Source organism: Dipodomys spectabilis, unplaced genomic scaffold, assembly GCF_019054845.1.
Source record: "Dipodomys spectabilis isolate Male_0828 unplaced genomic scaffold, ASM1905484v1 ptg000141l, whole genome shotgun sequence".
NCBI lineage: Eukaryota > Metazoa > Chordata > Mammalia > Rodentia > Heteromyidae > Dipodomys > Dipodomys spectabilis.
In genome coordinates, this window is record NW_024870818.1 from 5,602,080 (window position 1) to 5,625,041 (window position 22,962).

Sequence of the window (22,962 nt, forward strand, 5' to 3'; positions counted from 1 at the left end):
CTGTCCTTGAGCTTCTTTTGCTCAAAGCTAGTACTCTGCCACTTAAGCCATAGCACCACTTCCAGCTTTTTTCTGTTTATGTGTTACTGAGGATCAAACCCAGGGCTTCATGCATGCTAGCCAAGCACTCTACCACTGAGCCACATTCCCGGCCCCAAAATATACTTCTTCACTTAAAAATGATTCTCCTCTTTTAGATTTTATTTCCCTCATTTTATCTGTTGAATTATAAGAAGGATGATGAGAATTAATTCTGAGCTATTTGACATCTGTAGTCCATCTCTCTCATGGAATCAATTTTTTCATTAGATTAGATTAGGCTGGGGAATGGCTTTCAACTTGGTATACCTGGGCATTGGCTGCCTGTGACAACCTTACATTGGTGTAACCAACTTAATTAGTGGGTTGGATTTTATTTTGTAATTAACACAGGCTTGCTCATGGACCTTTGGGAAAGCAGTCATTTTCACCTACTGCCTATACTGGGGTTTTGCAGTCCCCCAGAAGCCCCTTGCTTCTTTCACACATTCTCTCCCCCAGATGTAGTCATATCACTAAGCTTTCAGTCCTCTAGAGCTTAACCCATTTTTCACACCTCCTAACCCTCTGGCATTAGCCCAAATGTTAACTCCATTGACACGTTTCTGTTTCATGATGGGGTGTGTGCTGCCAGGAAGGCCCTTTGCAATTGAGCTGGTGAATCCTCATAGAATACATTTCACTTCACAAGAAATTAAGGAGCTTCAGCAGGTAAACCACTTCATGACATGGAAATCTCATGTTTCAGCACCTATGTAACCAAGCTAGTGCTGCTAATTGTTTTTTCTTTTTCTACTACTACAGAAAATTAATAAGTCATCTGACAAAATCCAAGTACGTGATTTGCAGCTTGTTACAAGGTAAGGGTAGGCTCATGAAGACAATTTCAACAGGGAAATTTTAGTTGTAGATTATAATCTGGTAAGGAAATTGTACCCAGAATATGTGAAGAACTCTCTTAGCACCCTAGTTAAAAATGGGGGAAATGATAAGGAGACATTTCTTCAAGGAGGATATATGAATAGTCAATGAATAACTTAAAAAAATACTCTACATCATTAGTCATTAGGGCAGTGCAAATGAAAACCACAGAGATCCCACCTCACACCCACCAGGATGGTTACTATGAAAAACCCAGAGAATAACAAGTACTGGCAGAGAAAACCAGCATATATTACTGTTGGGATCTAAATGTGGCCACTTTGCAAAATTCTCTGAGTTTCTCAAAAGATTAGTTACCATATTCAATAAAATACTTACACATGCTACATCACAGATGAATCTTGAATGTATTAGGAAGTTAAAGAAGCCAGGCACCAAGTACCACATACTGTATGATTGCATTAGATGTAAGGTATTCAGAGTAGGGAAATTGTAGAGATGGAAAGTCAATCCGTTATGGTCTGGACTGGGCTGGGAAAAGGAGGAATCAGAAGTGACCACTCATGGCTATGAAGTTTCTTTCTGGGGTGATGCCAGTATTGTAAGGTTAGATTGTGGTGATAGCCACACAACTCTGAAAGCATACTAAAATCGTTGAGTTGTACAGTTAAAATAAAGGGAATGTGTGTAAGTTATTTTAAAAGAGAAATTTGGAATGAGGTTTGCTTGTATTTTATATATTCAGACAAACTCCATTTTGTTACTTTGTTTAGAGAGGCAATAGGACATATGAAAGAAGGTGAAGAAGAAAAGACCAAGACCTATAGTGCCTTAATATGGACAAATAGACCAATACAGAAGAAAGACACTGAATTCCTAAATGATATCAAGGTAGTGTAAGTGCACTTATTTTTTTTCTCTGTCTACCAGTCCATGTTTTCTAGTTTATCAACAACAAGTTACACAATATGCACTTTGGGGTCTTTTGCAAAGGTCATTTGCAAAGGGATGATTGGGCACTTCATCTAATTCATTGCCAGTGATTAAGACCCTGGACTCTGAAGATAGATGGTCTGGGTGCAGATTCTAGATCTGCATTTCTTATTTTTGTGTCTTTGGGCAAGTCACTTGGCCTTTTTTTTTTTTTTCCCGGTTATGGGGCTTGAACTCTGGGTCTGGGTGCTGTCCCTCAGCTCTTCAGCTCAAGGCTAGTGCTCTACCACTTGAGCCACAGTGCCACTTCCAGTTTTCTGGTGGTTTATTGGAGATAAGAGTCTCACAGACTTTGCTGCCCAGCTGGCTTTGAACCTTGATCCTCAGATCTCAGTTCCTGGGTAGTTAGGATTACAGGCGTGAGCCACTGGTGGGTGGCCTCACTTGGCCTTTTTATGTTTTAGTTTCTTCATCTGTAAAGTTAGTTAAGAGAAGTAAATGACTTAAATCACATAAAACACTTAGAATGCTACCAGCCACATTAAAAAGTGTGCAACAATGCTATCATTGTTATCTGTAAAAAAAAAAAAAAAAAGAAACAAAATTTATGTAGAATTGATGCTCAGATTAAGTATCTGAATAAAAGTGCTGCATGTTAAACACATATGTGGCATGCTACTGACGCAGAGTGGAGCCTTTCTTCTGCCAGATGCATTTGGATGGTGTTTGTTTTAACCTTCAGATAGTTGTACAAAGGGGTTTCAGGTTAACACGTCCATTCATGAGCACAATGAACGCATCTTGGTCATTGTCACCCTTTCATCATGCTTCTCCTATTTATCCTATCTCCACTATCTCCTCAAGTTTCCTACGCGCATTTTCAGGTATGTATATTGAGTATTATCACTGTATTGTTCCACTATTTCTCTCTCCATTCAGCTATTCTTTTCCCCTTGGTCCCTACCCACCTCAGACAAGACATATTTCAGCTTCCTGGTATTTATTTTACTAGACTAGTAATTGCTCAGAGAGGTTACACCATGGAAACTCACCATATACCATAGCCAGTTGGATGTTATATAAACTAATCAGTACACGCAAGGCCAGCTGGTGAGAAGCATACAAGAAGCACAAGTGTTTCCCTGCCAGGTGTCAGATAGTTTAGTTGGGCTTACTTGTCCCCACTACATTGAGGGAGGGTCTGTGTCTTCTTCTACCTTTTTTCCTACCTGCCTTCACAGCTTCCAGAAAAAGGTAATACACCTTTTGTTTTTGTTTGTGGGACATGAACTCCGCCTGGATATTGTCCCTGGGCTCTTTTGCTCAAGGCTGGCACTCTGTCATGTTGAGTCACTTCCAGTTTTCTGGTGGTTAACTGGAGATAAGAGTATCATGGGCTTTCCTGCTTGGGCTGACGTCAAACAGCAATCCTCAGATCTCAGCTTCCTGAGTAGCAAGTATACTTTCAAATCTAAGGAATGAACATAAAAGGCACAAGAGGAAGCTGTGACATTATTTACTATGACATTTATGTATTTATGTATTTATTTATTTCTTGGTCCGGTTGTGGGCACTATCCCTCAGCTCTTCAGCTCAAGGCTAGCACTCTACCACTTGAGCCACAGCGCCACTTCCGGCTTTTTTCTTTTTGCTTATGTGGTGTTGAGGAATCGAACTCAGGGCCTCCTGCATGCAAGGCAAGAGTTCTACCACTGAGCCACCTTCCCAGCCCCTACTATGACATTTAAATAGGTGACATTTTGCAGTAATTTAGATGAGCCACTGAAGGAGACTGCTTCAATAGTGTAGTTTATCTATGTAGTAGACTATAATCACCTAGTTACTAAAGATAATGTGATAGATATTTAGTAACATAGAAAAATGTTTTTTATATATTATTTATATATTTTATGTGTTCTATATATTGTATGTAAAATAAAAAGTATATTTTTCCTTTCATATAGTGAGTGTGTGTGTGTGTGTGTGTGTGTATGTGTATGTATGTGTGTATGCGTGCCTGCGTGTGCGCGCGCCAGTCCTGGAACTTGAACTCAGTCTATGACACTGTCTCTGAGTTTTTTTGTTCAAATCTACTACTCTAGCACTTTAGTCACAGATCCGTTTCTGGGTTTTTGTTTTGTTGTTTTTAAAAAATTTTTTGACTGGTCCTGGGGCTTGAACTCTGGGCCTGGGAGCTATTCCTGAGCTGCTTTTTGCTCAAGACTAGAGCTGTACTACTTGAGCCACAGCTCTACTTCCAGCTTTTTCTGTGATTCATTGGAGATTAGAGGTTCACTAATTTTCCTGCCTGGGCTGGCTTTGAACCACAGTTCTCAGATCTCAGCCTCCTGAATAGCTAAGATTTGTATGAGCTACTAACATGTGGCCTGAGTCTTTTTGTTTGTTTGTTTACTTGCTTGCTTTTTGGCAGGGTAGGGGTTAATTGGAGATAAAAAGTCTCATGGACTTTAGTGCCTGGGCCGGCTTTAAACTGCAATCTTCAGATCTCATCCTCCTGTGTTGCTAGGATTACAGGCATGAGAAGCCAACCATCCTTCTTATAGGAATAAAACTCCAGTATATAAAGCTACATGTGTAGAGACATTTGCTGATTTTGTTCAAAGTTGCAAAATCAAGAACAAAATAGGAAACAATGAAGACCTTGGGAGCATGATGATGCGTGCCTGTAATACTAGCATATGGGAGGCTGAAGCTTGAGGATTGAGGAATTTGAGGCTTGGGGATAAAAATGATCTCTCAACAGGAAGTGGTATAATGAATCAGAATATTGTACAGCTATTAAAAACAAAACAGCATATAATTCCATTTAACTTGTATTAGTGTATATATACATGCCTAAATATATTGGCAAAAAAGATAAACACATGTCTGAATCTGTCACTAATAGGAGCAGCTTAACACTATAAGAAATACAGAGGGCTGGAAAGGTGGCTCAGTGGTAGAGCGCTTGCCTTGCATGCCTGAAGCCCTAGGTTCGATTCCTCAGCACCACATAAGCAAAAAAGAAAAAAGCCAGAAGTGGCACTGTGGCTCAAGTGGTAGAGCATTAGCCTTGAGCTGAAGAGCTGAGGGACAGCGCCCATGCCCAGAGTTCAGGCCCCACGACCGGACCCAAAAAAAAAAAAAAAAAGAAAAGAAATACAGAATAGCATTTATGATGTCATTGTTTTAGTGAAAACGTGCATTATTCACTTCCTTAGAGAAGCTTAGCTATAAAGCAGGAGCGACTCGTCCCCTCCAGTGCCACCTCACAATCCCCTCCCCAATTCTTCGATTCTGTGACTAAGACTTTTTTTGGTATTTAAGGCCTTTTTTGAAGACTTTTAAAGACTTTTTTGGTATTTGCCCTTAGTACCTATGGCTATTAAGTTAGTAGATAATATATTACAACAGGTATCTTAAAACTGCAAAACAGATTTTTTTTTTGTTTTGGGGGTTTTTTTTTTTGGTCATGGGGCTCTACCACTTGAGCTATAGCACCAATTCCAGTTTTCTGGTGGTTAACCTGCCTGGGTTGGCTTTGAATCATGATCCTTAGATCCTTAGCTAGGATTATAGCTATGAGCCACCAGCACTTAGCTGCAAAACAGATTTTATTTTTTTTTGTTTTTGAATATTTTTTTTGGGGGGGGGGTCCGGTCATGGGGCCTGAACTTTGGGCCTGGGCGCTGTCCCGCTGTTCCTCATCTCTTCAGCTCAAGGCTAGCGCTCAACCACTTGAGCCACAGCACCACTTCCGGCTTTTTTTTTTTTTTTTTTTGCTTATGTGGTGCTGGGGAATATCGAACCCAGGGCCTCAGGCATTCAAGGCAAGCGCTCTACCAATGAGCCACCTTCCCAGCCCCTGCAAAACAGATTTTTTAAAAATTATTTTAAAAATGTTTTATTTGCTGGGTGCCGGTGGCTCACACCTATAATCCTAGCTACTCAGGATGCTGAGATCTGAGGATTGAGGTTCAAAGCTAGCCCAGGCAGAAAAGTCCGTGAGACTCTGATCTCCAATAAACCACTAGAAACCTGGAAGTGGTGCTGTGGCTCAAGAGGTAGAGCACTCGCCTTGAGCTGAAGAGTGCAGGGACAGCGCCCAGGCCCAGAGTATAAGCCCCACGACAGACCAAAAAAAAAAAAAAGTTTTATTATCTTTAAGTACTTATACAAAGGAGTTGCAATTTAACAAAGCAGTTTATGATATAATGCATCTTGATCAATGTCATCCTGCAAATCAGATTTCTGAAGTTTGTCCTTTCTTATATGAACAAGTCATTCAGAATGCTATTGGAAAAGTAAGTTTATGTTTAAAAATAAATGTGGTGGTAGAGCACGAGCCTATCTTGACCTAGACCCTGGGCTTGACCCCAGCACTACGAAGAAAAAAGGTTCCGTTTGGATATTTCCATAGAGCTAATTCAGAAGTAATGCTAGAAGGTGATTTTTATAGTTACAGATTAAATGGACTGATGTTACTTGTTGATTTCTACTAATATTTTTAATTTTCAAGCATTCCTATTGGGATACAAATAATAAAATGCAAGTTCTCCATTCTGAGAAAAAGTCACTTCACATTTGTCTTCCCCTCCTCCCTCCTCTTTTGGCATTTCTGGACCTAATGCTTGCTAGGCAGACTTGTACCACTTGAACTACTCCACTAACTCCTTATCTCACTGTCTTTTTTTCTTTAATACATACATTAAAAAAATACACTTCTAGCTGGGTTATCTCACTGTCTTTTTTTCTTTAATACATACATTAAAAAAATACACTTCTAGCTGGGTGCCGTTGGCTCATGCCTGTAATCCTAGCTTCTCAGGAGGCTAAGAGCTGAGGATCATGGTTCAGAGCCAGCCAGGGGAGGAAAGGCTGAGAAACTATCTCCAATAAACCACCAGAAAACCAGAAGTGGCACTGTGGCTCAAGTGATAGAGCACTAGCTTTGAGCTGAAGAGCTGAGGGACAGCGCTTAGGCCCAGAGTTCAAGCCCCATGACTGACCAAAAAAAAAAAAAAACGCTTCTATGTAAGAAGTCTGTGTATTTGTTTTTGAAAAGTCAGCAATGTTGGGATAATGGGGTATATTATAAATGAAATAGTTATAGTATAATGTAAGTGAAATAAAGTGACTGAAATAGTTTCTTCTTTTTCACTTTAAACCAGACCAAAAAGAAAGAAGGGCACGGTGTTGGAAGTAGTGGTAGTCTTGTGTGTAATAGCTCTGCTGCTATTTCTCTTGACCGACTGGCTCCTGGGTGTGACAGTACTTGGTGTGACTCAGGAGAGAAAGAAGCTGGGGAAGAGCACTCATCAGATTCCATTATCTTATTTGATTCTTCAATAGTGCAGTCTTTGTGTAGTTGTATTTTTATTTATTTATTTATTTATTTTTGGACCGTCCTGGGACTTGAATTCTGGGCCTGTGCACTGTCCTTGAGTTCCTTTTGCTCAAGGCTAGCGAATACCACTTGAGACATAGCACAACTTCCACCTTTTTTTGAGTAGTTTATTATAGATAAGAGTCTCCTGGACTTTCCTACCCAGGTTGGCTTTGAACTGTGGTCCTCAGATCTCAGCCTCCTGAGCAACTAGGATTACAGAACTGAGCCACCGGCACCCAGCTTGTTTTAATTTTTGAGACAGGGTTTTGCTGTATAGGCCGGGTTGGCCTTGAACTCAAGGTCCTCCTGCCTCAAGCTCCTATTATTAGGTGTTTGTTTGTTTGTTTTGTGTTACTGGGGTTTTAGTTAGATCCCCATTCATTCATACTTGCTAGGTAAGCAAGCACTCTACCCCTTAAACCATGTGCCCAGCTCTTCATTTGGCCTGGTCCTTTATTTTCTAATTAATTATCTTTTTGGCCAGAAAAAGAGTCAAGTCTGTGCAAACAATTCATCACCTTAAAATACTTATAAAATCAAAGCATTATAGAATCATAAAAGTCAGACTTAGGAGGATTTAAATCCTGGCTACTCTAATAGAAGCTGTAACACCCTTTCAAGTGTGATCAGTCTGAACTTGCTCTTTATTTCTTATAGGAGAACCTGATTTGAGACCAGATTGAAAGCTGTCTTTTCTTAGCAGTGCTTCAGGGCACTCACTGTCATGTAAATTAAGAAGAGTTGTTCCAACAAGAAATTGCAGAGAGTTTAATGTTCTTCTGAACTACCTTTCTGGTTATGCATGATATTTGTTTTTGAAACAAAATGATCTTTTTTTTATAAACAATTTTTTATGAGTTGATCTTTTACAGTATTAACTTAATTTAAATCTGGAAGCAGAAAATTCTCTTCATTTGAACTATGAGGAAAAATAAGCTTTTATCTTTAAAATGTTGAGCTAACAGGCAATGATTCATCTTTTGTATATATATATCAAAGATGAAAATAACATTGAATATAGGTACATATTCTTCCTAGAACATGCACACTGCCACCTGCACAAGTGGCACTGAGGTGCATCCCTGTACCCTGCCATTTCCTTACTGTGAGGTCACTATTGAGTTAGAAAAAAAAAGGTGAGCATATCACCCTCTAGAAGAACTCTTTTTTTTTTTTTTTTTTGGTGGCCTGAACTCTGGGCCTGGGCGCTGTCACTCAGCTCTTCAGCTCAAGGCTAGCGCTCTACCACTTGAGCCACAGCGCCACTTCCGGCTTCTTTCTTTTTGCTTATGTGGTGCTGAGGAATCGAACCCAGGGCCTCATGCATGCAAGGCAAGCGCTCTACCACTGAGCCACCTTCCCAGCCCTAGAAGAACTCTTGATGGCAAGATAGAACTACAAGGTCCTAACTGATTTTTTAAATATTAGAGCAGAAGAGGCCTTCAGGATCATTTACTTCCGTGTGTGTGTGTGTGTGTGTGTGTGTGTGTGTGTGTGTGTGTGTGTGTGTGTGTGTGTGTGTGTGTGTGTGTGTGTGTGTGTGTGTGTGTGTGTGTGTGTTGCTACTGGGGCTTGAACCTCAGGGTCTAGGTATTGTCCCTTAGCTTTTTGCTCAAAGCTAGCACTCTATCACTTGAGCTTTACTCTTGGCTTTTTTTGGTGGTTAATTGGAGATAAGAGTCTTACAGACATTCCTGCCCAGGCTGACTGAACCACTATCCTCAGACAGATCTCAGCCTCTTGAGTAGTTAGGTTTTAAGGCATGAGTCACTGGTGCCAGGCCCAAGTCCTTCTTTTGATGGTTTGGTTTGTAGGTATAGAAAATGAATAATTATGAGAAGTCTCATTGAGACTGAGGATACTTGATTCTAGCATTTGTTATTTCCAACCCTTTGAGTCCTTCGGAGAAAGCACTGTACTGAGCTATGTGTAGTAGTGTAGAAGCTAAGAAAGGTGTCATGTTCTCCTCTAGGACTTAAAGATTGACCAGAAAACACCTCTGCGGGTCCTCCACCGAAGGCCTTTAGCTGTGCGAACTCGTGTCATCCACTCCATGGAGGCGCACTACATGGATGAGCATCATTTTCGCCTCTACCTGAAGACTCAAGCTGGAACGTATCCTTTCACCTCTGCTTGCAGTGCTCTCAAGCAGACTCCTATAGGGAGTGCTGCTGCCGCCCCAGAAAGCAGGTTCAGGTTGGTCTGGGAGGCCTTAGGAAAAGGATATTAGAGAGGAATCGTTCTTTTGGCTTATTTGAGGTCGTTTTTTTTTCCCATTTGTGTTTGCTAAGGTTTATATTTCAATTAATGTGTGTCTTACATAATGTCTAACACATAGATCTACTCACAAAATACCTTTCATTAACTCATTTTCCACCTGCACTTCTCTAAATTTTTTTTTGCAGTTTTGTATTATTATAAAGGTGATACACGGAGGGATTACTATTTCACAAGTCAGGTAATGGATGAATTTCTTTTTGGACAGTGTTATCCCTCCCCTTTCTCTCGTCCACATTTTCCCTCCTATCCCACCTACACGTTGTACATTTTGTTTTCATCATAGTATTAGTGAGTACCACTGCTGCATTTGTTTATCCTTTGTCCATTTCTGTGCCCCTGCACATTTTTTTTTCCAGGGGGTCAGTATTGGGATTTGAACTCAGGGCATTGCATCTGCTAAGCAGTCGGTCTACTGCTCGACCAAATCCTTAATCCTCTATCCTTACAGAGTTTGTAAGCCATGTATTTTCACAACAACGTTTGGGTCTTTCTGGCATTTCAAGCATTTAAACACAGGTGACATGAGGGAATGCTGCTACTTTATTTTAAATTTTGAGATGAGCTCTCACTGTGTAGCCCATGGTGAACTCCTGGCTCAGGTGATCTTCCTACTTCAACCTCTTAGATACCGGGAATGCAAGTATGTGTCAGCACAGTCAATGTTACTTTACATGGCCCAGAACAACAGAATATTTTTCTACTTGCCTTGTGAAACAACAACAACAAAACACTTAAATTACATATCATTTATTTGACCTGTATCAACTTGGTTAATCATTTACGTCAAGTTGTGCTGACATTGTCCCATTTTCTTGTTTTCTGTGCTGGTAAGGTGGCTTGAACTCAGGGACTTGAGCTCTTACTTGGCTTTTTCATCCATGTATGGTACTCTTCCATTTAAGTCACACTTTCAATTCTGTTGCTGGGTAATTGGATATAAGAGTCTGCCAGATTTGTTGGCCCAGGTTAGCTGTGAACCAGGATACTCAGATCTCAGTCTCTTCCATATCTAGGAGTTACAGCTGTGAGCCACCAGCATCTAGCATGACATTATACTGTTTTCAAAGATTACAGGATTTTGGTTGTGTTATAATTAGAAAAATTTGGGATTCAGAGTTTCAATGTCCATATCCTAAAGCTCATGCTTTGTTTTTTAGCTTGTGTATGTGTATACACATACACATATGTGTATCTGTAATATATATAATTGCCTATATATCGATGGATATGTATACCCAAAAATATATGTGTGAATTTACACACACACACACACACAAATACACACACATGTATATTTGACCCAATTAGCATGAAGTGATAAATGCCTTCTTACTAGTATAATCTTACTAGGGACAAGTTCCAGAATTAATTATTCCCTTCTAAAATTAAAGGCCTGTGCAAGAAATACAAAGTTGTTCCTTTGAAAATATGAACTTAGGCCGGGTGCCGGTGGCTCACGCCTGTAATCCTAGCTACTTAGGAGGCTGAGATCTGAGGATCACAGTTCAAAGCCAGCTCAGGCAGAAAAGTCTGTGAGACTCTTATCTCCAATAAAGCACTAGAAACCCAGAAATGGCACTGGCTCAAGCGGTAGAGTGCTCGCCTTGAGCTGAAGAGCTGAGGGACAACCCCAAGCCCTGAGTTCAAGCCCCACAGCTGACAAAAAAAAAAAAGAACTTAGTTCTTTTGTTATTTTTTTTTTTTTGTCAGTTGTGGGGTTTGAACTCTGCCAGTTCTTTAGAACTAAGTTCATTTTAGCAACCAACTAGTACTGAAATCTATTTATAATTCTTATAAAGGACTGTTGTCAAATCTAAACTAATATTATCTTTGTCCCTTCATCTTAATTGCCTCCACTGGGTTATGTTACAAGGAGAGCCATCTCTGGTGTTGCTTTGTATGTGATCCCATGGAATCCTATCATCTGGTAAGATTGTCAATTAATGAATAATGGGACCCAAAGGATGACAAAATGGAAATTGTGCCAAAGAAAGTTGTCTTTTATATTTTTTTTAAAAAAGCACTGAACTGTAATTTTTAGAATCCATGCCCAAACTTGACATTTTGATTGATTGAATGAAATGGGTTTTAACTCATTCAACGGATGTTGACTAAGCAAGCATTCTACCACTTGAGCCATACTCTAGCCTCAAACTTGGCTTATCTCATTTTGAGATGAGCTATTAAAAAAGAAAAAGAAAAGAAAAACCACGGCTTTTGGTATGTTTAATGTAAACACAAGTCCCAGGGTTAATAGTGACTACCAGCCTGAGAACCACTTGGCCGCAGCTAATTTTCTGAGGCACACGCTTCCGCTGTCAGAGCTCAGAAATGACCTTTTAGAACATTTTTTTCTTTATTAATTCCCTTCCACTTGTAAAATCTCATTCAGTAGTTGGGATTGCATAGCTATCCTCACTTTCCTTAAACAGACCCCAGCTATATTAAAGAGTTTGTGCACGGAGATTTTGGGAGGACCAAACCAAACATTGGCTCTCTGATGAATGTGACTGCAGACATTCTTGAGCTGGATGTGGAGGTAAATCGTTTTGTTGTGGGATGCACATATCAATTAAATTCAACCAGTTAGGTCCTTTGACATTAAACCAAGTAGCACAACCTTTACAAGTAAGTATCTGAAAATGATTTTTAAAAAAATCTTACTGCTGCATTGTATTGCAGGGAGGGACTGTTATCTGAATTTTTATTTTATACATAAGGTATCACTATTATTGTTAACTTATTAGTATTGTTATTGTTTGTTTTTTGAAATATTTCTTTTCTCTTTCTTTTTGTTGGTTGTGGGGCTTGAACTCTGGGCCTGGGTGCTGTCCTTGAGCTCTTCAGCTCAAGGTGAGTGTTCTACCTCTTGAGCCACAGTGCCACTTCTGGTTTTCTGGTGGTTAATTGGAGATGAGAGTCTCACAGACTTTACTGCCTGGGCTTGCTTTGAACTGTGATCCTCAGATCTCAGCCTCCTTAGTAGCTAGGATTAGAGGCATCAGCCACTGGCTCCTGCTTGAAACTTTTTTTTTTTGAGATTAGGTGATTACATAAATTTCACATATTTCAGTATTGTGGAATAGTGGTACTTAAAGTCACAAACACATTTTAACCTTCACAAGGCAAATTGTCATTATCATGGTTTATAAAGTGTGTGAATTTTATGAGCTTTGACAATCCAACTATTTCTTCCACATCAGGTGATATTTATATTTCTTTGAAACATTTCTTTATGTAGCCCAGGCTGGCCTTGAATTCACCATCCTCCTGCTTCAGTCTCTCAGAAATTATAAGCATACATCACCACCTGTGACTAAGATAACATTTATGATCCTTGTGGAATACATAGCAAATTTACTCATTGGTATCAGTTACCATCATTTGCTGGTTTGCAAATTAAACTCAGATTGAACTCTCAAATCACAAAAGAAAATAAAAGTTTAATGTCCTTTGGGACTCTAGAGGGTTCCTTTCCACACCTATTTTATTAAAAATTTTAGCCAAAAAAAAGTATGTTCATATGTGTATTAATGAATAAATAAGGCCTTCTAAAGTTCTGAAAGTTCATGACTTGACTTACAAAAAGCACTTAGAAAGAATGCAAGACAGATATTGGTGGCTCATGCCTATAATCTTGTGTACTCGGGAGGCTGAGTCTCAGAGGTTGCAGTTCGAAGCCAGTCGGGGCAGAAAAATCTAGGAAATTTTATCTTCAAAATAACTTGCAAAAAACCATGCTAGAGGCATGACTCAATATTAGAGTGCCAGCTGTGAGCTAACAAGCCAAGCAAGATTGTGAGGCTCTGAGTTTAAATACTAGTACCAGCAAAAAAATAAAAAGAAAGAATTTAAAGCAGCTTGCTTAGAAATGTGTATTTGGGACACAAGAAGGAAATGAGATTCTCAAGCAAGACATGATTATAATCCCAGCACTTGGGAGACTGAGACAGGAGGTCCACGAGTTTGAGGCCAGCTTGAAGTAGTTAGCAAGATCCTGTCTAAAACAGAACATTATAAAACAAAACCATTCTTGAGGGATCTCCATAATGTAGTTCAAAGCAGTTCAGTAAGTGACCTGTGTGATGACACTTTCTGCTCTTAAAGTTTGAACTGAGACAAGTTAAATTCTGCAGTAATTAGAACAATGTATCTTTTTGGTAATTCTCCCTAATTTTTTTTTTCATTTGAGCATTAGTATGTTGAATCACAAATTTATGCTTCTTGATGGAATTCTGATTAGGAGGAAAGCTCCTGCCTACCCTTACACCCACACAAAATCTTAGGAGAGGTTAGGATTTTCACTAGGGAATAATTTGAAAGTTAAGAAGTGGTTATATTGCCCAATGTAAAAAACAATATGGCAGGCCAGGCACTGGTGGCTCACTCCTGTAATCCTAGCTACTCTGGAGGCTGAGATCTGAGGATTGCAGTTCAGAGCCAGCCTGGGCAGGAAAGTCTCTGAGACTCTTATCTCTAATAAACCACTCAGAAAACCAGAAGTGGTGCTGTGGCTCAAGCGGTAGAGAACTAGCCTTGAACTGAAGAGCTGAGGGATAGCGCGCAGGCCCAGAGTTGAAGCCCCATGACTGACAAAAAAAAAAAAAAAAAAACCAAACAATATGGCAATGAAATGATCATGCTTACTTTACCAGTTCTCCCAAGTGCTTTCAGTTAGATTTTATATAGTTCTTGCAGTGCAGCAGCGAAATGCCTTCAAGGTTGCAGGGAGCCTCTTCAATGAGACTTGTGATTTTAAGGAAGACAGCCCTCTGTTAAAGAAAATCCTAGGGGCTGGAAATGGGGCTAAGTGGTAGAATGCCTGCCTGGCATGAATGAAACCCTGGGTTCGATTTGTTAGTACCACATAAACAGAAAAAGCCAGAAGTGGTGCTGTGGCTCAAGTGATAGAGTACTCAAGCCCTGAGTTCAAGCCCCAGGACTGGCAAAAAATGAAGAGGAGAGAGAGAGAGGGCGAGAGAGAGAGAGAGAGAGAGAGGGAGAGAGAGAGAGAGAGAGAGAGAGAGAGGCAAGCAGGCAGACAAGAAAAGAAAATCCTAACTGCATTCGTGTGTGTGTGATGGGGTTTTGAGGATAGAAAACAAGGCCTCACAAATACTAGGCAAGCACTCTACACTGAATCACATCCTCAGTCTGTATCATCTTTTTTCATTTATTTATAGAATAGCTTACGTATGTTAGAATCACAGATAATGGGTTTTCAGCCTTGGATTGATTATCCACTGGGGTCACCTGTAACATATCTGTCTATGTATAGATATATATTTTATATAGATATATCTATTGTGTATATATAGATATATCTATATATTAATATTAATAATATATATTATAATATATAGTATATATGAAATGTTATATATTTATATATATTATGTATTAATATATAATATGTTATATAGATGTTGTATATAGATGTTATAGATATTATACATTATATAGATATTATATATATAGATATATATTATATATAGATATATATTATATAGATATAGATATATATCCATACACACACCCCAGGTCATGGTGAGGGCCTAGGTGTTGTCCCTGAGCTTTTATGCTCAAGGCTAGTTCTCTGCCACATGAGTCACAGTTCCACTTTCAGCAGGTTGCTAGTTAATTGGAAATGAGTCTCATGGACTTTCCTGCCTAGAATGGCTTTGAACCATGATCCTCAGATCTCAGCCTCCTGAGTAGCTCGATTATAGGTGTAAACTATCAGTTTCTGGGTTCACATTTAATAGTTTTAAACAGTGCTCTATGCCTACCCTTCCTGCCCTTAACACACAGTTGTGATTACTGATGTGTAATTTTCTGTTTGAGAAACCACTCAATATAAATATGGGTGGTTGTTTTCTATCCATGTGCTGAAAAATTACCAAACTATATTTTTGAGATTTGTAAAATACAGTTATTTGGGCTTTACTAATAATTTTTATTAATCTGAAAGTGAAATAGATCAGTGAAAACAATACTTTAGTAAATAGTTGTATGTTTTAGAATTTAAGAATCAATAAAAGCCGTGGCTCAGTGGTAAGAGTGTTTGTCTTGCATGCATGAGGCCCTGCGTTCAATTCCTCAGAACCACATAAGTAGAAAAAGCCAGAAGTGGTAAGGCACTAGCCTTGAGCTGAAATGCTGAGGGACAGTGCCCAGGCCCAGAGTCCAAGCCCTACAAGAGACAAAAAAAACCAACAACCAAAACCAACAACAACAAAAAAGCCATGGGTACACTGAATTTTTTTGTGTGGTGGTCAGTAGGGGCCTGAACTCTGAGCCTTAGGTGCTGTCCCTGAGCTCTTCAGCTCAAGGCTAGTGCCCTACCACTTGAGCTACAACGTCACTTCCAGTTTTCTGGTGGTTTATTGGAGATAAGAGTCTCAAGGAATGGGCTGGCTTTGTAGGGTGATCCTCAGATCTCAGCCTCCGGAGTAGCTAGGATTTGGTGTGTGTGTGTGTGTGTGTGTGTGTGTGTGTGTGTGTGTGTGTGTGTGTGTGTGTGTGTGTGTGTGTGTGTGTGTGTGTGTGTGTGTGTGTGTGTGTGTGTGTGTGTGTGTGTGTGTGTGTGTTTACGCATGCCAGTTTTGGGGCTTGAACTCAGGATTTGGTGTGTGTGTGTGTGTACATGCATGCCAGTTTTGGGGCTTGAACTCAGGACCTGGGAGCTGTCTCTTAGCTTTTTTTGCTCAAGGCTACTACTCTACCACTTGAGCTACAGCTTCATTTCCAGCTTTTTTTGTGGTTAGTTGGAGATAAGTTTTACAGACTTTGCTGCAAAAGCTGGCTTCAAATGGTAATCCTAAAATCTCAGTCTCCTGAGTAGCTAGGATTACAGATGTGAGCCACCAATATCTAGCTGGATTTATTTTTAAAGAGGTTTCTCTTAAAATAAGTTTTCTATTTTAAGACAAGGTGTACCTTGACACTTGTGGAGTGTGATTTGTTTAGGTGGAGATAAAAGTGAAGTGGTTGTTATTTTAAGGTTTTAGTCTAGAAGAGCAAAATGAAAGTACATAGAGGTAGAGATGAATTGGATTAAAAATGTGAAGTGAAAAGATCTTGTTTTCAGTTTTAGATGTTTCATAGTCACTTAAGTTATAAATAAGGCTATTGGTTTATAGACAATTGAGTACAGCCCTGCACCACATAATCCTATTCCAGTCAATAGTGATTTTATAAGACAGTGCCACTTAGAGATGTCATAGCTGCTTTAGTCTGACTAAGTCCTCAGTTTACAGTGATGAAATCATAATGCATTTCTCAGAAGTATAGCATGATTGTTAAATGACTCATGACTAGATTTCTTAAATATAAAGCTGAAGGAAAGTGATTAGAAGAAAAGTTGTTAAATCTTCTGAGGAAAAACTGGTATGATTATCTGAATTTGAATGCTTATGGAAAGTGTATTCTATTGTCTTATTAATCAAGAGATACAATTACTTTTTTTGTGGGGGGGTCCGGTCGTGGGGCCTGAACTCTGGGCCTGGGCGCTGTCCCTCAGCTCTTCAGCTCAAGGCTATCGCTCTACCACTTGAGCCACAGCGCCACTTCCAGCTTTTTTCTTTTTGCTTATGTGGTGCTGAGGAATCGAACCCAGGGCCTCAGGCATGCAAGGCACGTGCTCTACCACTGAGCCACCTTCCCAGCCCAAGAGATACAATTACTAACTAGACAAATAATCAAATATTGCTAGTTCATTCAGAAACAGACCAGCCAAATATTTCTTTTCTTTTTTTTTTTTTTTTGGGGTCCTGTCATGGGGCCTGAACTCTGGGCCTGGGCGCTGTCCCTTAGCTCTTCAGCTCAAGGCTAGCACTCTACCACTTGAGCAACAGCGCCACTTCCAGCTTTTTTCTTTTTGCTAATGTGGTGCTGAGGCATCGAACCCAGGGCCTCTGGTATGCCAGGCATGCATTCTACCACTGAGCCACCTTCCCAGCCCCAGCCAAATATTTCTGCTATGAACTTAAGTATTAAATTCAGTACCTCTTTCCATCAAATCTAATTTCTTCTGTTGCATTATATTGAAACTATTATCATATGGTGACACCAGAATATTTGTTTTAATTACTGTTTTGTCTCTTCTAGTCTGTAGATGTTGACTGGCCACCTGCTCTGGATGATTGACTTAATTTTGAACACGACAAAGAGATTTCCTGTCATAATGTGGACATCCTGGAAAATGGCTGTTGACCCTCCATAACGGTGTCTTGGAAACCATTTAGATCATGTTGATCTGTTTTAAAATCTGTTATAACATCTCAGGATTTACATATATGTATATTTTGTGTTGAATTGTTCTAAGAATGTCTTAAAATTTTTCTCATTCTCTCTCCCACAAATCAAACTATGAGTAATGAAACCATTTCCTCTTAATTCACTCAAAGAGGTACTCACAAAATACTCTGTTGATCTCAGAAATTGTAATTTCTCTCAGCAAGATTTCTTCCACAGGAGATATACTACCTTTAAAAATCATGTTCCAAAAAATTTTAAATTACCTGAATTAAAGTTACCATCAGATTTATGAAACATAATCTATAATATTCTGAAATACAAAGTTCAAACCTGACATCATTAATTTTTTTACCTGATAAGCTTCAAGGAAGCTGTTACCAATGAGAGTACTTTGGGGTATAATCTGTCACAAATCTTAATAACTTCAGGTTACTATTTTGGTATGCTAAAATGGTCTGTACATTTCTCCTGTGGAGAGAAAGTGAACCTTAGGAATTGAGGAGTACCTTGCTAAGAGATAGTCATAAATCTCTTAAATAAGGAAAACAAGTGCCTTTGATAACTTTTGTCTCAGAGTTGAGAATTTGAGATACTAAACAAAGAGAAATTGGAATCATTTTGAAGTGGAAAGGTATAAGATTTTTTTTTTTGGGGGGTCCGGTCGTGCGGCCTGAACTCTGGGCCTGGGCGCTGTCCCTCAGCTCTTCAGATCAAAGCTAGCACTCTACCACTTGAGCCACAAGCACCACTTCCGGCTTTTTTCTTTTTGCTTATGTGGTGCTGAGGAATCGAACCCAGGGCCTCAGGCATGCAAGGCAAGCGCTCTACCACTGAGCCACCTTCCCAGCCCAGGTATAAGATTTTTAATAATAGACAGGTTCTCTAAATATGGAAACCAAAGAATAAAAAGTTAAATCACACCTAAAATTGTTAGCTACTTCCATATTCAGAACTAGAACTGATGAGTTAAGTCTCTAGAATCCTTTCTGATATATTCTTATCATCACCTATTGTGATGGAGACATCTGAGGATCCCAGTTACACGGCATGAACACTGACTTTTGGAACGTAGTTACTGAGGAACCAAAAGGGGGAGAGGGGAAAATATTTTTTTATAAAATTCTCAATTATTTATTAATAAGATGATTAATAGCATGACGGAAAATATTAAATATAGTAATCTACAGAAAATATGTCATTGAGCAAATTTTTAGAAAGGCTCACTAAAATTTCAGATTTAAGTGTAATTTCCATCAGCTAATTTTTTTTGCTATTTTTTTTAGGATATGTGACTAGGACAGTGTTTGACAACTATTTTTTCATCTCTAAACAAAGTTCATAAACACAAAGATTGACTTTAGGCATTAGGAAAATTGTTTTAATCAACATGAAAAAGCTTACTAATTTGAAACTATGTGATTAATAATATATGAATTATACCAAACATTCCTGATTCCAATAACAGATAAGAATAATACCAGAAATAAACTGATGAAAATGTAAAAACTGGATATTTCTCAGTTTTGAGAGGTTTTTACAAAGGAGATTCAAGTAATTTAGGACAGTCTTCTGTATGTTTATAAAAAAAATGAGTATATTTGGGGAAAAAAATCTAGTGGGCCAGGCACCAGTAGCTCACGCCTGTAATCCTAGCTACTCAGGAGGCTGAGATCTGAGGATCGTGGTTCAAAGCCAGCCAGGCAGGAAAGGCCATGAAACACTTATCTCCAATAAACCACCCGAAAAGTGGAAGTGGCCCTCTGGCTCAACTGGTAGAGTGCTAGCCTTGAGCTGAAGAGTTGAAGGAGAGTGGTCAGGCCCAGAGTTCAAGCCCCAAGATTAACAAAACAAAACAAAGCAAAAAACCTAGTGGGCGTGAAATATGAAAAAATTGAGAATTTCTTTAGCAAACTATTTTCATGATATACAAAATTTAAGCAAAGAGTAAACAGGTATAAATACTTATTTTAAATGTTCATACGAGACACAAGTGATTAAAAATTAATGTAGGTCTTTAGGCAGAACAGATAATATTAAGTAGTTCATAGAACAAGCAAATGGCTTTTATCCTAAATTGTTCAGAAAGGGAAAGAGTCAGGCAGAAAAAGAGGAATATTAAAAAACATTAATATAACAAATACAAGAATCACCAGAGACTACCAAAAACTTTGTATGTTTATGAAGTACATAACCTAGAAGAAGAAATGGATCAATTCCTAGATACATACAATCTACCAAGATCACATCATTGAGATAAATAAAATCTGGACAGACCAATAATTAATTGAGATTGAGTTGCGAATAATCTCCCATTTAAAAAAAGTAGAAAGCCTAACACCTGATAAATTCTGTCATACAAAGAAGATGCAATACCAATGTTTCTCAAATTTTTCCAAAGAAAATGAAGAGGAATAATACTTTTACAATATTATCCTCACTCTGATACCAAAGCCAGACATTACTAAAAAAGAATTTCAAACCATTGTCTTGGATTAACATAGATTAAAAAAAATCATTTTTTTGGGGGGGGCGATGTGGTATTTGGGTTTGAACTCTGGGCTTTGAATTTGTTAGGCAAACTATACAGCTAAGCCATATGTCCAGTTGGGAAAAAAATCTAAATACTAAAAACAAGTTCACAGCACATTAAAAAGATAAAAATGTGGTACATAGTACACATTCAGTTATGAAAAGGAAATCCTGTCACTTCTAACAACATAGGTAAACCTGGAAGACTGTGAGAAGTAAAATAATCAAGGCACAAAAAGACAGATACTTCATCATTATTTATATGTGGAGTCTAAAAAAGTTGAGCTCAATGGAAGCAGAGAGTGGAATGGTTGTTTTCTGGGCTTGGAGGATTGGTGTGCAGATGAGAAGAACGGAGGAGAATACTGGTCAAAGGATATAAAATTTCAAAATTTTTCAATTAAAATTTTTTTCTCTCCCTTTTCTCATCATGTGAGATGCTGAGAGCAGCCATCTGCAAGCCAAGAATGCCTCTAAGAAACAACCATACTTGTGCCCTGCCGACTTCTACCTTCTGTAAAAGAAATTTTCTGTTGTATAAGGCTCCCCCACACCCCAAAAAAGGTCTTTAAAGTCACTTCAGTTCTCCATAAAATTTAATGTTTCTAAGAAATGTTTGGAGCATTTCCTTGTTAAGGGAAATGCTATAAATATTAAGAGAATATGGTTGATGTTTAAAAGTCAAATAAGATTTTAGCAAGGGCTTTAGAATTTTTTCCATTTATTGCATTACTAAGAAAATACAAAGGTCATAAAATAGTCTGTACAACAAAAGGCATGTTTTCATTTAAAAAATACTGGTACGTTTTAATACAAAGCTCAACTTTGAACAGCTAAACAGACATGAGAACTCTGAAAGACCACTTTTTCTCCAGTACCTCCATATTACTATCTAAAACAAAATTCTGCTATTCTGCTACAATATGAACTTATTATAGACCATGTGATTGATTGTGTTGCTCTGGCTGGTTTTAAACTCTTGGCCTTAGATTACCTTCTTGGCCTCATGCCCAAATGCTGAGATATAGGCATGTGCCACCACATTCAGCTTAATGTTTGTTTTCTTTTTTAAAAAAATATCTTTAAGTGTCATGCAAAAGGGTTTCATTTTATCATGGCAATTTACAAGTAAAATGTGTCTTGTTCAATGTCACTCCTTCCATCCTTTACCAACGGTATTTCAAAGTACATACTTGTAAAACAGAAGTCACCTCCAAAGGTTTTATTCATTTAAGAACGCTCATCACCCCAACCCTTTTTCTTTCCATCTCATCCTACCTGAATTACATCAGTGACCAACAGTATCAGTTAAATACCTAGCAAAAAAACAAGTAGTCACCAAGCCTTATGAGATTCAGTTCCACAAGTGCATCCCAAAATATGCTCATCTCTTTTTTTACATTTTATGGAAAACAATGTTTTTCGTTATTATAATAATTTTTACTTCTAGGTTCTCAATTTTTTTTATCATTACAGAGGGATTACAGTTACATAAGTCAAGTAATGAGTACATTTGTTTTTGTACAGTGTCACCCCTTCCTTCCCTCACTTTCTCCCAGTTTTTCCCTCCTGACTACTCCATAAGTTGTATACCTCATTTCAACATAGTGCCTAGTGAATATCACTGCTGCATTTGTTCGCCCTTAGTCCCACCATTTCTTCCCCCTTACTCTTCCCAAAACAGATAAACTTGCATACAAGACAAAAGGTACAGAAAACAAAAATGGCAACAAAGGAGAAAAAGAAAAAACCTCTGGATTCCATTTCTTAAGAGTTCATTTTGATAAATATCATTTTACATGATCACATTGCTATTGAATCTTTGTGAACCTCTCCTAAGAATATCCTCTGTTGTTCTCACTGTGTGGATGTCTAGAGTCCTGTATAATTTATTATGTCCAAGTGTATTTTTTTTTGGTCTTTTACCATCCAGTGTGTCTGTGTAGACTTATAGGCACATTCTAGTTTTACAACAAATGAGGGAACCCATGCAACCTGTTTCTTTAGGTCTGGCTTACTTAATTTTTTCCAAGTCCTTCCATTTCTTTTTTTTTTTTTTTTTTTGGGTCCGGTCATGGGGCCTGAACTCTGGGCCTGGGTGCTGTCCCTCAGCTCTTCAGCTCAAGGCTAGCGCTCTACCACTTGAGCCACAGCGCCACTTCCGGCTTTTTTCTTTTTGCTTATGTGGTGCTGAGGAATCGAACCCAGGGCCTCAGGCATGCAAGGCAAGCGCTCTACCACTGAGCCATCTTCCCAGCCCTTCCATTTCTTTACAAATGATCTTTCTGATGGAAGCATAGAATTCAGTTGTATATACATACCACATTTTCTGGAGCCATTCATCCAACTCTCTTATAAAGCCATAATAATAACAGCGTGGTACTGGCACAAGAATAGGCCCAAGGACCAATGGAACAGAAGACCCAGAAATGAGCTCACCGAACTGTAGTCACCTAATATTTGATGAAGGAGCCCAAAACACAGGTTGGAAGAAAGCCTCTTCAACAAATGCTGGTAGAACTGGCTATACACATACAGAAAACTGAAACTAGATCCTTATGTATCACTGCATACCAGAATCAATTCTAAGTGGATCAAAGACCTTGATGTAAAGCCAGATATCATGAAAATATTACAGGAAACACTAGGGC

General features: G+C 38.7%; 1 protein-coding gene across 3 annotated transcripts in view; it reads left to right on the plus strand.

The window, feature by feature from the left end:
* Pus10 (pseudouridine synthase 10) overlaps nucleotides 1-18,412 on the plus strand; it is a 66,438-nt gene extending 48,026 nt beyond the window's left edge. For all 3 annotated transcript variants that reach the window (XM_042691233.1, XM_042691235.1, XM_042691234.1), the window contains 6 exons: nucleotides 674-750; nucleotides 844-899; nucleotides 1,695-1,812; nucleotides 9,216-9,358; nucleotides 11,963-12,062; nucleotides 17,633-18,412. In XM_042691233.1, coding sequence (XP_042547167.1) covers nucleotides 674-750; nucleotides 844-899; nucleotides 1,695-1,812; nucleotides 9,216-9,358; nucleotides 11,963-12,062; nucleotides 17,633-17,671 — 533 coding nt within the window. In that variant the 3' untranslated portion in view covers nucleotides 17,672-18,412. The remainder of the gene's footprint in view (nucleotides 1-673; nucleotides 751-843; nucleotides 900-1,694; nucleotides 1,813-9,215; nucleotides 9,359-11,962; nucleotides 12,063-17,632) is intronic.
* The last annotated feature ends 4,550 nt before the right edge of the window (nucleotides 18,413-22,962 follow it).